The sequence below is a fragment of the Anser brachyrhynchus genome (assembly GCF_964034855.1).
Source record: "Anser brachyrhynchus genome assembly, chromosome: 2".
NCBI lineage: Eukaryota > Metazoa > Chordata > Aves > Anseriformes > Anatidae > Anser > Anser brachyrhynchus.
In genome coordinates, this window is record NC_137695.1 from 148,317,824 (window position 1) to 148,334,869 (window position 17,046).

At 48.9% G+C, this 17,046-nt stretch overlaps 1 protein-coding gene and 1 long non-coding RNA gene across 2 annotated transcripts in view; one reads left to right on the plus strand and one right to left on the minus strand.

Annotated features, from left to right (window-relative positions):
• The window catches only part of SNTB1 (syntrophin beta 1), a 116,879-nt gene extending 114,820 nt beyond the window's left edge, over positions 1-2,059 (minus strand). The window contains exon 1 of the mRNA XM_080578769.1: positions 1,487-2,059. Within this exon, the coding sequence (XP_080434895.1) occupies positions 1,487-2,012 (526 nt within the window). The 5' untranslated portion in view covers positions 2,013-2,059. The remainder of the gene's footprint in view (positions 1-1,486) is intronic.
• On the plus strand, positions 2,054-6,036 carry LOC308189086. Its single transcript, XR_013946002.1, has 2 exons — positions 2,054-2,144; positions 2,895-6,036. It is a non-coding gene; the product is annotated as an uncharacterized lncRNA (long non-coding RNA).
• The last annotated feature ends 11,010 nt before the right edge of the window (positions 6,037-17,046 follow it).

Genomic DNA, 17,046 nt, shown 5'->3' on the forward strand with positions numbered 1-17,046 from the left:
CTGTCTGGCCTGCACCCCAGGGAGCCCTTGTGCTGTGTAAACAAACCAGTGGCAGAATTTAGAGGAAACAGCTCCATTCAGACCCCATCGAGCAGTTCACATTAAGGCTTCGCGGCTATCTCTGTACGCAGTTCAGCAAGCAGGGAAATGACAGAGTTTGGTCATACAAGCACAGGGCACACGGAGGGGGGATGCAGCGGCCCTCGGCTTGTTATATCCTCACCGGGCAGGGATTCTTCCCCAGGTTTTCACTGCAATGTGGACAACACCGAATAGTTTCTCAGTAGATGCTGCTGCAGATGAAATTTTCTCGCCTGCCCTCCTTCGCTGCACAGAACCAATTCTCAAGCTTTTCCTGTAACTTTCTGCCAGAGGTGGTTGTTTGCAGCTGATGCTCAGGTGCATGCCCTAACTGGGAGCAGTGCTTCCCTCCACTCCTCCAAATAAAAAAAAAACATGTGAAACAATGTGTGGTACCTAAAGGGCATGGGGACGCCGAGGCAGGAGCACCCAGGGCGTGGAGGAAGGCGATGGCACGAGGGACGGTGCAGCAGCACACTGCAAATGCCGCTGACCTGCAGTTAAATGAACTTGTGGGCAAATATGTGATCACTTTATCAAACATGTGCCAAGGGCACTGCTGAAGCTGCTCATTTTCTCAGGTCCAGCAACTACATGAATCCCGGTGAGAAGACAAGGATAAGAACATCTGTGAACACCTCTCCACTCATGAGCTGGGTGTCCTGGGGAGCTCTGTCCTGCTTCTGCTCAGCCCCTCGCCAACACCCGTCCCTTTTTGGGGTCACCACCCCTGCACTCCTCCCTCTCATACCCCACCGTGCACTCCTCACTCCGGACTCGGTTTCCAAAGCGGCTTTGAAGCTGTTTGAAAGAACAAAACCACCTCGGTCCCCCTTGAGAAACGAAACGAAAGCCTGCGCTTTGCGGGGCCGGTTCACGTGTCAGCGGGGCGCTGCCGGCCCCATCCGAGCCTGCTGCCCCCAGCCCTGCAGCGGGGCGGTGGCAGGGGGCGAGGAGCAGAGCGGGCTCAGGAGAAGCCCCCCCAACCCCTTGCCTTTGGGGCTGGGGGTCTCCCTCACCCCTTCAACCTCCCCCTCCCCCTTCTTGGGCTGAAAAGAAGTGAAAACAGGCCAAGTGTGCATTTGGGGTGGGAAGCGGGATGCGGACAGGCTCAGAGATGCCATGACGTGATGGGGCCCCCGCAGCGGGCTCGGAATCTGATGGGGTCCGGGGCTCCTCCGCCTGATCCTCGGATGAGGAGAGGAAGCAGGGCTGAGCCCCCAAAAACCTGCCGTCGTGGGGGGAGGCTCGGGGGGAGATGGAAGCAGGCTGGAGGCAGACTGGACGTGCGGGGAGCGCGGAGCCGTCCCCCAAGTCCCTCCGCCACCTCTAGGGCGGCCGAGCCGAGCCGGGCCGAGCCTTGGCGTGCCGGGGGACCCCCTGCAAGCCCCCCCCTGTCCCCTACCTTCCAGCAGCACCTCCTTGCCGGCCCTCTTGAGCGCCTGCACCGCCTCGTCGTGGGTGGCGTCCCGCAGGTCGGTGCCGTTGACGGCCAGGATCGCGTCGCCCACGTAGAGAGCCTGGGTCTGGTCGGCCGCCAGCCCCTTGAAGATCTTGCTGATGAGGATGGGCATCTTGTTCTCCTTGCCCCCCTTGATGCTGATGCCCAGCCCGCCCAGCTCCTGCTTCAGCACCTTCACGCACCTCTTCTTGTTGGACACGGCCTCGGGCACCTGCTCGGGGGGGTCGGTGAAAGCGGTGCGCACCGCCGCCGGCCCCCCGCCGCCCCCTTCGGCCCCTCGGCACGCCGCCCCATCGCCTCCCAAGCCGTTGGGGGCCGCTCCGTCGGGCCGCTCCTCGCCGCTCAGCACCAGCGCCTCGCCGCCCAAGTTGGCCAGCACTTTGTGCCAGCGCTCCCGCACCAAAACTTCCAGCCAGCCGCTGCGCTGCGCCCGGCCGCCCCCGCCGCCGCCCGCCGCCGCTACCGCCATCTTAGGAGCATGCTGGAAGCGCCGAGTGAAGGCAAACCGCCCCCCCCCCCCCCCCACACACACACCTCCTTCCCTCCCTCTCACCCCCCGGCTCGGCACGGCACGGGAGCCACCGGACTTCAGCCGGGGGCGGTGAGAGCCCGGGGTGGGGCGAGGAGCCGCGGCCGCCCCCCCGGGGCCGCGACGGGGCGGGCGCACCTGGCGGCACCGCCCGCAGCTGGGGAGAGGGGGAGAGGCTAAGGGGGGGGGCTGTGGGGGTCGCGGGGGGGTCCCCTCTTCCCGTAGAGGGGTGGTGGACACGCGGGGAAGGGCTCCGTGCTCCGAGCCCGGTTGCTCGCTGCAGCCGTCTGAAGGCGGGGGGGTGGCGGGGTCCCGCCCGCGGGTCGGCTCGGTGCTGCTGCTGCTGCTGCTGAGGGAAAAGGAGCCTCGGAGGAGGCTGTGGGGTCTGCCTCCAGGCTCGTGGCTCGGTGTAGGGTGGCGTTTGGGGCCGTGGGGACACGCCGGGAGCGGGGCTGGCGGCCCCACGCAGCGTGCCTTCTGCGCTCCGCGGCGGTGAGGGGAAGGAGGGCGATGGGAGGGATGGGGGCAAGGGGCTGCTGGCGGGGGGGCTGCGGCTAAAATGCAAGTTTTTCTCAGGCACTTCGCATAAATAAATGGATTAAAGCAAGTAGGTGGCTCAGAGGCAGTCAGTTTTAGTTGTAGAGTCGAAGTTATTTCACTGCATCGTAAGATGAAGACAGTAAATGATTTTCATAGGACCTTTTGCACGTGTTGAAACTCTTTTCTTTGCCCCTTGATTACCAAGTTTTAAGACCCTTGCAGTCCATGTGTCCCCCCTCTTTTTTTTTTTTTTTGCCTTTCCCATGCTCGCTTTCCTCCTAGGATGCAATTGTGTGCCCGATGAGGGGCTTGGATCCCCAACCCAGGCATGAGAGAGGACCAGACCGACACACCCGCAGTTTGGAGGTGCCACCAACCAGTTTGGGGGTGCTGCCGCGGCACGGTGGGACACTACAGCCACCAAGACCACCTACGTTTCCCCTCCATACAGCCTGGCTCCAGCTCCTCCATCAGCTGGACTGAAAACTGCAGCAATTCAGGAACGCTCGGCACATGCAGGAGCAACACTTTGGGGGGCTGAGGCTACACAAAATGCTTTCCCTTCCCTGCAAAAGCCAGCAGAAGGAGGCCTCACTCAACCCTCCTCCGTCTGCAGCCTCACCCAGGCTGCCCAGGTGCCTCCTCCCCAGAGGAATGCAAACCTGCGCCCAAGGAGAGCGCTAACCCACCGGGATGGGTTATTCGAGGATAACGGGTGGGCGGGGAGAGAGCAGACAGAAGAGAGGTGTCTTCATTTCTCATGTTAATTAATGCGAGGTGAAAAACTATAATTAAGTTTTCAGGGCCGTGGATCTAGAGTGAAAAGAAGCATGTCCCGCTGAACCTGAACAGGGCACCTCAGCCCTAGAACGGACTCGGCTGTAGCACTCCCTTTTCTCCAGCATTTCTTGCTGCCTAATTTAGGTTACAATACCCTGTTGCTTATTTTGTCCAAGTGACCAGGCTGAGTTATCAAATCAGGCATTTCTGTTTCCCGAGGGATCAGCTCTTGCCAATTTTTTCATGTATTTTCTTCATGAATTACTAAAGAATCAGCGCTGCTGCTAATGGAAATGTGTCCCTTAGTATTTTTTAAGTAATTTAAGAAAATCTACCAGAAAAAAAAAAAAAGGAGAGTCAGAGGAGAGTCAGATGTTTTCTGTCCTGTTATAAAAGGTAATAGAGGAAGGAAAGAAACTGTTTAGTGCCTCACCGTTCTATTTCAGCACACCGTGTGCTTTGCCCTGGTTTCTGAGGGTGCCTGGTTGTCCTGTGGGGTTCCTGTGCATCCACAACTGCACCGCCTGTGGCTGAGAGCTGTGCTTGTTCCAGCTGTTTTCCTTTCCCATTCCAGCAGAGGTAAATAATATAAATTATTTATTATCCCAGGGCCAACATCCAATATACGGGTCCCTGGTATGAAAGAGGTTTTATGGCAGCGTTCACTGCCTCCTCCTCCCCCTCCTGCCCACCTTGGAGCTGTAAGAAAACAGACGTGCCATTTGAATCTTGGAAATAAAAGTGAAAAGGAGATGGTGTAAGGGATGCTACGGTACAGGCCCAAGGCAAACAGTCTCCCAGGTTGTCTCTGAGCCTGGGGACAGCAGGGCTGATACCTGATGTATTTCTTCCCTGTGCTGAGAGGTGCAGGCTCCCAATTGTCTTTGTGTGCCCAAGACTTTGTGTACTCCAAGAGCACTTTCTGGCTGTGAATTTGGGTGGGGAGTGGAGGGGGAGGAGGAGAAAAGATGCCTTGAGACTTCTCTGCTGGCACCCCAGCCAACAGTAGTGTCCTCAGCCATCTCAGGTCTGTAAATCACGCCTGCAAAAGTAGCTCCTGAAATACAGGTTTATGCAGCAGGAAGAGGAACAGAGGATAAAAGCGGGTATTTAGTCAGGTGTGCAGCTGTTTAATGCTAACGTTTGCAAGAGAGAAACCTGTTAGTGCAAGGTCAGCTGCTGATCCCTAGTGGTTGTCAGCGTGTGACTGAGTGCAAACTCTTAATTTTGTCTTCTGAGAGCGACATTTCTGACATGACCTGTGACTACCCACCCTGCAGGCACAGTGTGCGGTGTGGTTGTGACTATTTGTAGGATGCACGGCGGGGGGAGCGGAGCACTCAGCACTTTGGGCTGTCCTCCTTCCTCGCTAGAAAGGCTTCCAGTTGGACGTGGCATAGCAAAATCTCTGTAGATAACTTGCCCCTTTGAAAGGGACTGCTGTGAAAAGCAGACGTTTTCAAACAAGTCAAACAATCGTCTTTTACCTACCGTTTGTATTTTAGCAGCAAGTAAAAGCCTGAACTAGATTAGGGCCCCTTTCACTCCTGCTGTATAAACAAATTGCTGGGCGAGATAATGCTAATAGCTGCAGTTGAATGGGGCTTTGCTCTGCGGGCAACTGTGGGCTCAGTTAAAGCCAATGGGCTACGTGGGAGAAGCAGCTCAGTGAACTGGAAGAAGTGGGGTGGTTGGAAAACACAGAAACTCTGAAAATACAGAGACCCTCTGAAACTCTGAAAATACAGAGAAGATAAGGACAGGAGAGAGCCTGCCTATAGCTGTGGCTTTATGGCTGTCTGCGCTAGTCTGTAGCAGAGGTAGTTTTACAAGGATTTTGGGGAAACACTCAAACTCATCCGATGTTGCTGTTCTTCCCTTTTACATTGCCAGTGTAGCAGTAATTGTTCAATCTGAAAATTGTTTCATCTGAAATGCCTTAAAATCAGAAACAGGGTTGTGATCTTTAAGCACATTTCAGATGACGGCGGTTGGACGAAGTCAGGTCCGGCTAATGACGTTCCCATCTTGTTACCCTGACACCGAGCAGCCCAGCAGACAGATCTGGACAGGAAGGAAGGCCAGCGTCGGAAGTCCAGTGCTGGAAACCCGACAAGTAATGAGAGCTGGAAGGGAGTCCAGTTCCTCCGGTGATCCCAAACATTGCAGCAGCCAAGTTTAAGGAAGTCTTTCTGAGGAACGTGCCTAAACTAACCCTATGTGTTCCTCCACGGCAGCCCCTCCTATGCATACTAGGATGCAGCAGGGCACTCCAGCCCTGGTCCAGATGTCCCCATCGCACAAAAGAGGCACCTCTCACTTGACTGGTGTCATGCCTTGCAAAAGTCATAGCTACTGGGGGCTGTCAACCCCTTGCCTAGCCCCTTCTGATCAATCCACCCCTTCCTCAGCATTGAGGGAGCCTTGGCTTTAAAGCCAGCAGCCAGCAATCATTTCTCACTGACGCTGGCGGGGTAATGAAGATGTTTAGAATGCCTGAAGATCTCCATAATCTGGAGGTTGCATTATGGCTTATTTTCAAAACGATGAAAGCATTGTTTCCCTTTTCCTAGTCTGAAGCTCTGCAGGTTTTTACGCACATCACAGCGTTTAAAAATAAAATGAGTGCTTCGCTGTTTGCCAGCAAGTGCTTTATGGAGTCAGTGTTTCAAAGCAGGAACCTACTTGTGCGTACATGAAAGAAGTATGTGTGTGAAATCTGCATGTGCACCTACCTGAGTCACATGTTAGCGAGGCGAACTGAGAAAATGTTCCCACAGCTGGGGAGTGATGGGCCAGGCTGTAAACGAGCACATTTCTATTCGGCATATACAGCCCTGGCACAAGGGAGCACAGAAGCGGGTGCCAGGAAGCATTCAGGTTCCTTGTGCGCACAGATCTGGGGCTAGCTCTTGCTCCTGTGAAAATGACTTTAAAAGGGGCAGTATCAAGCCCAGAAATGTAAAAATGTTTGCCTTGGCTTCGAGCAATTTTGTGAAAGAACTAAAACCAACAAACTCTAAAAATAAAGGTTCGTAACTACAGTGTTGACACTACAGCAAAAGAAAGGTTTTCCTTTCTTCGTGTCCTGCACTTGCTCCGCAGATCTCCATCCACGTGTTAGTTTCTTAACGCTTTTTGCTCCAAGTTCCTTTCATTCTGTCACTTTGCAGTTTCTTAATTTAGTTGTTACATCTTGCATACCAGTCTCCCCCTACTCCTAAAGCTGAGCCCGAGATGTTTTAAATGCCAAGATCAGAGGTTTGCATTGCAGTTAGTTCATGAACATGCAATAAAAAAATGAGGAAAAGAGGTGATGGAGCTCCAGATTTCATCCAACACGTCTCGGCCACGTTTTGGTTTTCATCAGAAACAGGTTAATCTGGTTGGGTGTCAAAGCGAACAAAGCATTTTTACCACCTTGTTCTTTCCTGTCCTTAACCTATTTTTTGAATGCGGCTGGGGTTTGACACGCTGGGTGTTACATCCACGCAGCTCTGACCTCACAGCCCAAAGGCTTCGTGCTTGTGCTGTACACCAGTCAAACCCCGTGCACTGCTGCGAGGCTCACTCGGAGGCTCGCTGCCTTTCACCCCACTCATGCTATGCCCCCTGCGAAGCACACTGTCCATGAAGTCTCCAGGCTCATCCTGTCCTGGGATCTCCTGTGGGATTTGCTGCTCAACTGTCCCCAAACGTCCGCGCCTGCAGCCTCCTGCCCTTCGTGCAAATGAGCTCAGCTAGAAAAGCTACTTTGCCCCTGCTGTCAACTTGGGCTCTGACATTACCCTTGTACATGCGAACTAAGGCCATCTCCCCCCTTTCCGTGCCACCCCAGGGCCATAAATCAGCCTGCTAGAGTGGTAGGAAACAGAGATGGTCTGCTAGGGCAGAAGGCAAATGAAGAGAAGGGTTCGTAGTTTGAAAACAGGCAGTTTTCCGAGAGTGTCCTGGAAAGATGATGTTTAGCTCAGGCTTTGTCCTCAGCACAAATTTGTCCCCCAGGAGCAAACCCAGGCCCAAGAAGAGGAAGCAGCATGGTCCTGCTGGTCGCTGGAAGCCTTCTGGTACTTCTTCAGGACCTTAGCAAGACTCTCCTACCTATCCGTGTGGGAGCAACAGCTTGATACGCCAGAACCCAAATGGGGTGGATGTCCCAAATGTCTTCATAAGCACCTTGTTCCCTCTTCTCCATTACAGGAAGGGCAAAGAGGTCAGGCAGCCCCTTTGACCTCTGCACCACAGCAATGAGCACAAGCCTCAACCAGGAACAGGACCTTGCTCTCTGCCATCGCAGGGCAGAACCGCGTCGGAGGGGAAGTTGTGGCTTTCCCAACATGCGCCTTGTACTGCACGGCTACTCGTGAACAAGCAGAAGGCACGTTCAGCTGAGGAATGGGATAGTACAGCGGTATCACCGGAGCACTGGGAATAACGCTGTCCACCTTCAGGCCCTGTAAAATGCTGTTATATTGCTTACACGTGTATGCAGCACTGCCATATTCTTTTTTGTCTCACTTTTGACCTTTGAAAAGGTTCAGTTCCTCCTCTTGCTTCAGATGGTGTCTGTGCTCATTCTCTTCCCAAAGCATTGTAAATCAGGTGTAAGTCCAAGGAGGACAATGGAAGACTCTTCTCAGAGAAAAGAGAATTACCGTCACTATATTTTTGTTTCTTGGATGTTTCTTGTGTGCTCCTGACATAAGACACAGAGCTACAGTGCCTACAGTTAGCAGAGACAGGAACTATCCCATTCAGGGGGAATTATGGCAATGAGCTTATTTGCCCAGGTCAATTTATAAGACAAGCCTGGGAAGGAAACATTGAACATGTCTTTTATTGTAGTGTGATCAGTCTGAGTTATCTTTTCATGGGCAAGAATCATCGGAAAGAAATCTAGGGCGAGACCCAAGCAAGCCTGGCAAGGTGTTTGAGTCAGGGTAGGAGCAGATCCTTTAGACACAACAGATCTGTTCACTGCTAAGATTTTAGCATGGACCTGTCCTAACCTATCCTATCTCTTAAATCAGAGATTTGTATTGGAAGTAAAAATGAAATCACATTTACAAATCAGTGACCAAGTTGTTTAAATGCCATTTTGAAAAACTGTGAAGGTATTTGACAGTGAAATCTAAGTGACATTGGTAGTGTGACATTAAAACATATTTTTTTAATCCCACCTGTTGCATGATGGGTCCTAGGAGAGATGTTTTAGTACTTTTCCCGTCTGCCTGGAAGATTCCTCAGGGAAATTCCCTAATTAGAAAGGTGTTGCTAGGGGTTTTCATTGGTGGTAGTTTTGCTGTTTTGTTGTTGTTTTTTAATATCAGTGTTCCCTTGTATATGAGCCCTTGCCTGCAGGCTCTGAAAGCCACTGTCCAACTTTGTGGCCATGGACAAATCACTTTTTGTCCTGGTTCCCTATCCATTAATGGACACAATAACACTGACTTTCTTTATAAAGTACTTTGACTTTCTTTAATGGAAGCTATCAAATGAGCTAGACAGTGACATTTTACAATAGTCAGAGTGGAATTAAAAGGTGGGAAAGTCACAGAGGATGCAGCAACCTCGAGATGCAACCTCTCCCTACCACCTTGCACTGCCAAACCACATCCCTTTTAGCCTTTCCACTCGGTGCACGCTCTTGGTTATGCGATACAGGAACAGACTGTCTATCTGTTCTGTCCTGTCCTATCCTACCCTATTGATCTGACCTATTGATACCTATTGATCTGACCCTATCCTCTCCTGTGCCACCTACCCTGTGTACCCCAAGCTGCCACTGGCACTGCATCTACATCTACCTCTTCCTCCTCTTAGATCTGAAGCTCTTGATGTTAAAAGCTTCCAGTTCTCTGTTTGCTCTGTGTTGTGGATCCAGGCCCTGGTACATGAGTAATAAATGTAACATACTAACCAGATACATGTACATTTGCATATGCATATATATGTACTTTATATACTTAATTCCCCCCTTCACTGGATAGAATAATATTTAACATGGAGCATATTGAATCATTTTGAGGCAGGGTGGAATAGACTTGAGTCCTTTTTAAAATTAGAGGCATGGTAAAGCCAAAATTTTTAGCATCTCTCTTAAAGTTCAGTCTTTTGGTAGGTGATATTAGTTGGACTGTGCTGCAATGCACTGTTAATGGAAAACATTGTTTTGAGGTTGTTCTTTCAGAATTGGGTATTTATACAATATAATTCAGAATTTGGTTTTAAAAATGTGAGTAGTATTAGAAACTGCACAGTGTTTTTAACTGGTGGGGTAGTCAGTGCAGTCTTTAGCCAAGAACACTTCCTCTGGGAATCTGATTCCACCACATGTAATGAGAAAAAACACATGAGGGAGAAGGGGGGAATTTAGCAGAATATGCTCCTTCGTGCTAATGCAAATACAGAATAACTTTCTTTACTAGATTTGAACTGAGACAAACAACCATTAGCCTCTCAAATCCCACACCAAGAACACACAGGAGGGTAGCCCTGGACAGATTCCCAGTTGCCTACAGCAGTGTTTCTCATTTTTTTTCTGGGTGGCAATCCATTATTAAAACATAAACAATAAAAGCACAATTGCTGTGCATTTACTATAAGAGTAAAAATGTACTCATGATAGCAGCGATAAGCCTGCATAATTGGAGTGCATGTTTGGCTAGAGAATACAAAATTCTTAAAGATAGTGGTGTTTGAACCTACTTGAATTAGGTGTTGCTGGGTTTTGATCCAGGCTCTTTAATGTTGTTTTCAGGCTGGGATAGAAGAAAAGTAGGGGAGTGGGACCAGCAGAGCTGGGAGCAGCCTGGCAGAACAACTCGAGCCCCGTGGGGGTGCCCACATGCTGGTACCACTGGTCCTGGTGGTGGAGAGGGAATCCTGGAGAGGGTCTTGCATGGGGACATGCACCACATGCTGCTGAATAAACAGCTTTCACCTGCCCTACGTGAGGGAGCAGCTACAGCTCCCAAAAACAGCATTGCATGTTGGCAGGATTTTATTTTAATCATTTTTTCCACGCAGAATTTGTGTTCAAATTTATAGGTCTTGATGGAGATAACTAGAGAGATCTAAGGCTTCAGATCTTGTACATCTGCACAACAAATGTGCAACATCTGTTGTCTCTTGGATGTTAGTTGTTTCTTTAAAAGAAAATCCCTCATTTAGTGGGGTCTTGGAGTAGGGTACTGCTCGTGTGGGAAATTAAGTCCCTTGAACAGAAAATATGGTCCCTATCCACATGGGAGTCCATAATGGGAGTCCCTATTACAAGGGTCCTTTCCCAGTGTCTTCTGCTGGACCAGGTGCGACTCCTGAACCAAACTGCCACCCTGCTCAGTTCCTGGGTCCTACATGACCACTCGGGCACCTGCATGAACAATTGCTACAGATCATCTTAAACTATAAACAGAACACCTCCTAGCTTTCTTAGCTATGCACAAAAGGCAGTTCTACACGACTGTTTTTGTATCTGCAGGAACAGTTTCTACTGACTGTTTAGGAGTATCGCACCAGTGTACAGGTTGGTCAATGCTTTAGCAGTGACTGCCTATGGGAGTCCCTGGCACGGCCAGATTCACCATCCTAGGTGCTAGCACAAACAGCGCCTAAAACAGTCGAGACACAGCAGGAGTCCCCTGGGGGAATCTCTGGGATTTCCCCAAATTTCCGTAGAGAGAGCTCTTGCAGAGGTTAGGCCAAGGCTTAGCTGTGAAGGTGGCTTGGGAGCTCAGGCAACCACCTCGTCTTCATAGAATCACAGAATCATTAAGGTTGGAAAAGCCCTCCAAGAGCACCTGGTCCAACCATCCCCCTACCACCAATGTCACACAGTAGACCATGTCCCTAAGCACCACGTCCAACCTTTCCTTGAACACCCCCAGGGACGGTGACTCCACCCACTCCATAGGCAACTGTCCCAATGCCTGACTGCTCTTTCTGAGAAGAAATGTCTCCTCGTTTCGAACCTGAACCTCCCCTGGCACAACTTTGTGCAGTCCCTTGTGTCACTCTGCAGAGACCAGCAGGGAGGTCTGGGACCACACAGGGAACTAATGCCAAAGTGTACTGGGTTTGCGTTCATACATAGCCCTGTTATCCAGCTGCACCACAGCTATAACCATAGGACAGCCATGAGCTTCTGTATCTTAAATTCCATAGCTCTTGCTACACAAGGCTTCTAGCCCCATTGCAGATGGCCTGTAAGTCCTGGCATGGTAAACTGTCTCAGAATCATAACTGAGGCCCTGGGATCAGAGCCAAAGACCCTGAAAGCAAGGCACCACCTTCATGCTGTCTTTTAGATCAGTTTTAGTCGCAAACAGGAGACATGATTTTCCATCTGCATCATTTTCCTGCAAGAGCTCCTTGGGGATCGTTCTTCAGACAACCGTTCAGTGTGTGTAGAGGATGAGTTAGGGAGGGGAGGCAGGCTCTGAATGCGTCTGCTAATCTCACTTTCCTTCAGCATGATGAGCCCTGCCTTGTTGTGCCTGTTTCCATTTGCTTAGCTGCCCTTGCAGCAATACCAGGCAGACAAGATGGCACAAAGTCCTCCCTAGGAGGGTTCAAGCGTTGCCTGTTACAGGCATTAGATACTAGCATGTACGTGCCAGATTTGTTGAGACTCATCAGTTGAGAAACACACAGGTTTCATGCTTCTCTTCTAATCTGCTTGGAATTAGTCTCAGAAGGTTTTCCAGAATAGAAGAAGTAAGTTCAAGGTTCATATCCATTTTCCTGAAATAATACTTTAGCTTCCTAGTAAGCTTTGAAGGGAACACCACTGTCCAGTAGATGGGTCTAGCAGAAGGGAATCTAGGATCATAAATAAAGCAAATTCCCTTTCTGTGCTTTTCTAGCCCATTCTTCATTTTCTCCCATACATCTTTGCAGACAGCAGTTTTCCCTGTGTTACCCATTATCACATTATCACTAAAATTGCCAAAGGGATGAGATACAGACTGGATGACAAGGGGGTGGAAAATTAGCTTGCTAGTGGTCCATGGCCTGGAGTAACTGGCAGCTAGTGGTATATCTCAGGGATTGATATTGGGGCCAATACTGCTTAATGTCTTTATTAATGATGAAGATGATGGGACAGAGTGCACTCTCAGCGAGTCTGTGGCCAAGCAGTTGACATCCTGGTGGGCAGGACTGCTCTTCAGAGAGACCAGGATAGGCAGGAGATGTGAGCTGGCAGGTACTTAGGAAATTCAGCAAATGGTCATACAAATTCTTGCAATTGGACCAGAAGAGGCACTGCACCAGCAGCAACAATAATGGGCCATATTACAAACACTCCTCCCCCCCCCCCCAAAAAAAAAAATAGTAGCTAGTAGGAGGGAAGTGATTGTCTCTTGTTCTCCCTTTGTTTAGCATCTGTAGGACTGCATCTGGAGCAGTGTGACAAGTTTTGGGCTTCCCACTGCAAGAAAGACATTAATGAACCACCATGAGTCTCCTGATGGGTCTCTGAGATGGTCAGGGGCTGGAGCACATGTTGTAGGAGGAGAGTCTGAGAGATCTGGGCTTCTTTGACTTGGAAGAGGGTTAGGGGGATCTTAGTGCTGCTTACAGCTGGATAATAAGAGGGGGTACAAAAGAAATAGCCAGGTTCTTCTCGGGGCTGAACAGGGAGGCAATGGACACAAACTGGGACATGGGAAATTGATACAAGGATATAAGGATTCCTTGATACCTGGAAAAAAAAAGTATATCCCAAGGGCAGTCATGTTAAAAAAGGGGCACAGAGAAGTTGTGAATCTTCATCCATGTAGATATTGCAGTCTCAACTGGACACAGCCCTGAGCAACCTGCTCTACCTCTGGCCCTTATCTGCGTAGGAGGGTGGGCTACAGACCTCCAGGGGTGCCCTCCTCTGTGGCTCTGTGATAGTGTGCCTCTGGAAAGGTAGGATCAGAAAGGATCTGTGCTGTCCTAGCCACAGCAGGTCCCAGCAGAGACACACTCCCCTGCCCGTATCAATTGTGCCTTCCCTATTTTTAGCAAACACCAGAAAATGAGTAAGAGATAGATGCAACCATATAGATTGTTCATCAACACTGTTTAGCGGCCTGGATCTAATCCACCTCCCACTGAAGCCCATTGTAAGCTTCCTGTCCGTATAATGGGATTTGATGTAGGTCCCATGAAAACAGGAGGATTTTAAAAAGCTGCAGCGTTAAAGGTGGGAGTCACAGCAGCTCAGTTCAGAATTATCTGCCTGCCCTCCCCCTGCTCTGTATCACATACACACATACTCACCCTCACACACGCGCAACCTCCTTTGTGGTAGCTGCCATTCTGGACTGCAAATCCTACAGTGCTCAGATTAATTAAAAGAGAGATGCATGTTTACTGTCAATAAGAGCATGATGCTCTGTTCATTATAGATAAAACTGCTTTAAATCTGCAAGGACGCTGCAGGAAAACAAGAAGGTTGAGGCTATAAAAGAAATGAAGTGATCAAAGAATATTGGTTTCAGCAACTTGTGTTGTTTCATGATACTCATAATTCAGGACACACTGTAGCTAGTCAAGTGTGATTAACTTCTTCTGGGATCTGACATCTTATTCTCTTTTGTAGCAAGAACTGGAGTACACAGTGTTCACAGGAGAAAACTGATCAATGGAAGCATGCCATTACCTGAAAGAATATGGTCTTTTGATTCTCCTCTGTAACCGAACAAGTGTCTTTTGTCCCCCAAGGAGAGCAGTGACATAAAAGGCTTTGCATGGAATAATATACAGAAGGAATAAGCATTATATAACATACTCGGCAGGGAAATTACAGTTTGGGAGGGGTTTCGTTCATGCCCAAATCCTTGCTAGAAGCTCAGCAGGGAGGAAGGGAAGAGCAGCAAGTACAAACAATCAGACATTTGTTAGGTGATACAGGACCTACAGGAACACGAGAGGCTGCACGTTCATTCAAACAGCACAGTAAAATAAACAGAGTGTGACAGTGGAAGATGAATGGTAAGTTAATTCCATTAGCATTTACAATATTTCAATGGCAATATTTCCTGAACAATGGTCCCTATTGATGCTCCAAGTGCTTGCACATTGTGCCTGCTCCTTGCTGAACAGACCTGACACTATTTGAGCAGCTGTATTCTCTAATTGGAGAAGGGAGGTTTCCAAAACTGATGAAAGACAGCATCTCATCCGTGCTGAAACTATTTGGAACCTAACTCATTTTGGTGCCTGATTTGTTGCTTTTTTTTTTTTTTTCTAATTAGGATCTCTGGGAAGATTTGGTCTCTTAAGTGGCCGAGTAACTAGAGGTCAAAGTTTAATAATTTCAAATCTAATACTTCTCCAGCATTTTATCACAAGTTAGTGCTTATTAGAATAACAAAATAAACAGTAGTTTTGTCTGCATTAGAAGGAGTTTGCTATTATGAGTAGGCCATTTAGATATATATCTCCTCTGCCATTATAAAATTTGTCTCCGCTAAGAGGATTTGCTGGTATGTCTCCATGGTTTAACGCTACTTGCAGACTTCCTCTGGTGCATACAAGGTCCCTGCATACTTCCTTATTCTAGGAAAGCACTTAGCTGTGATAAAATACTTGGGAATTAAGGGGCTAAAAAATAAAATAAAAAATAGCTTATTATTCCTGTAATTAAAGGACTTTCTATATATAGCTATGCTGTTTAGTGGTATGAATTCTTCATACTCTCAAACAACATAGTTATGCCAGCAAAACCTTTGATTTAAACAAGAGAAACCTCTGTCCTGGACTCTGGGCCAAGTTTAACACCATCTGTCTGCCTGAAAGACCACTTTTTGCACCATTTGGCTACAATAATAAATTTACATTAATGCTGCAGAACCTACACATTTGCTTTTAGCTGTCTGTACACAAAGCTGCCTGATTTTCTCAACATCTTGAACTGCTAAGAACTGGCCCCCCTCCCTGGCCACAGGGACAGCAGGCTGCTGGAAACAGGCCCAGGTGCTGGGTCCTCTGTGCTATTGAGCCAGCTGCATCTGGATAAAGCCTAGGTCACGTCTAGTTTGGGATCTGAAAACTGCCAACCAAAGCTCCAACCTCTTCCCTCATCCCTTCCTTTCAATGCAGCCCAGCTCTCCTTGGTTTTGAAACCGTTTGCCTCCGATTTCTCAGGTCCCCAGAGGCTTACACAAACTCCCTGGAATTCAGTCTCATCTGCAGGAGCTGCGCGAGTGGCTTAACCCTTGAGGGACACAGAAGGAATAGGCATGAAAACTTAGGTTTTCTTAACTACAGAAACATCGTTTTCGAATTACTTCAAAGCAGTAGAAAACCCTCACACCATCCCTTCCACCTGGTCATATGCATTTCTCTTCTCTCTTAACATTTTTCCTGCCTCATCACGATGGTCCATAGCTTGCTCAAAAGAGCGCTTTACCTTTTAATAGTTTTAAATTAAAAAATGGTTGATTTAGATGAGATATAAGAAAGAAATTCTGTACTCTGAGGGTGGCAAGGCACTGAAAAAGGTTGCCCAGAGAAGCTGTGGGTGCCCCATCCCTGGAGGTGTTCAAGGCCAGGCTGGATGGGGCTTTGGGCAACCCAGTCTGGTGGGAGGTGTCCCTGCCCATGGCAGGGGGTTGGAACTGGGTGATCTTTAAGGTCCCTTCATCCCATGATTCTATGATTCCTTGAGCAGTGTCTGCATATCTCCTCTGGAAAAGCACTGTAACAATAATAGAGTGTGGGCCAAGGCTCCAGGAGAGATTTCATGTTACCACAGATGAAAACCTGAAAATTAAGAGGAATAACTGTCATTTTCCACCTGCCCTATGACTTCATCTTCATCTTTAATTAGTAATATATTTTATACAGCTTTATATTTTCAACACAATGGATGGCAGGTTCTCACAACAACCACAGGGATTAGTTACAGAGATATTATCATCTCTGGACTAGATGGAAAGAAATGATCTTGCATTGAGAGGATAGCTCTACAACTCAAAAAGATATTGCTTTGATTCAGAGAGGGCTGAGACTGTGGACTGGTAATTTAATTTCCACACTTCAATTTCTCCATCTTATTGAAACAGGAACCCCGATACCCCTCTGTTGTGGCGGGGCATCCTGATGAGAATGAGCAGAGCGCGAGGCTTTAGCAGCAGGAAGCACGAGCACCGAATAAAATGAAAATCCGAGATGTGAAGAGAAATGGCAGGTGCAGAAAGCCCGAGCAGCACGGAGGTCTGTGCAGCGAGCCATCTGCGGAGGCTGGGTCGGAAAGCCGGAGCTGCCAGCTGCCGCCCCCATTGCGAGCAGCTCCTGGCTGAAACCACAGGCTCCGGGCAGCCACCGGAGAATAAAAGTATGGTTTATTTCCCCCCCATTTTGTTATTTCTGCAACATGGCTGTTATTACGGATTGTGCCCTACCTAGCAGCGCAGCCCTCGGCCGCGCGGCTTGTGACATTTCCCAGCTGGGGATGCCATGGTTAGCGACATGCCTTTTAGTGAAGTGAAAGAAATATCACTAGTTGACCTTTTGGTTGAGACATCTGTCCCACACTGCTGCATATGCTAGTCAAAAGACAGTCACATGCTTCTTTTCCCTTTTCTCATACTTTGACGGGCCAGAAAATCCTGCAGCCTCGGAGTGATTAAAAGCATTGAGTTAAACGCTTTGATGG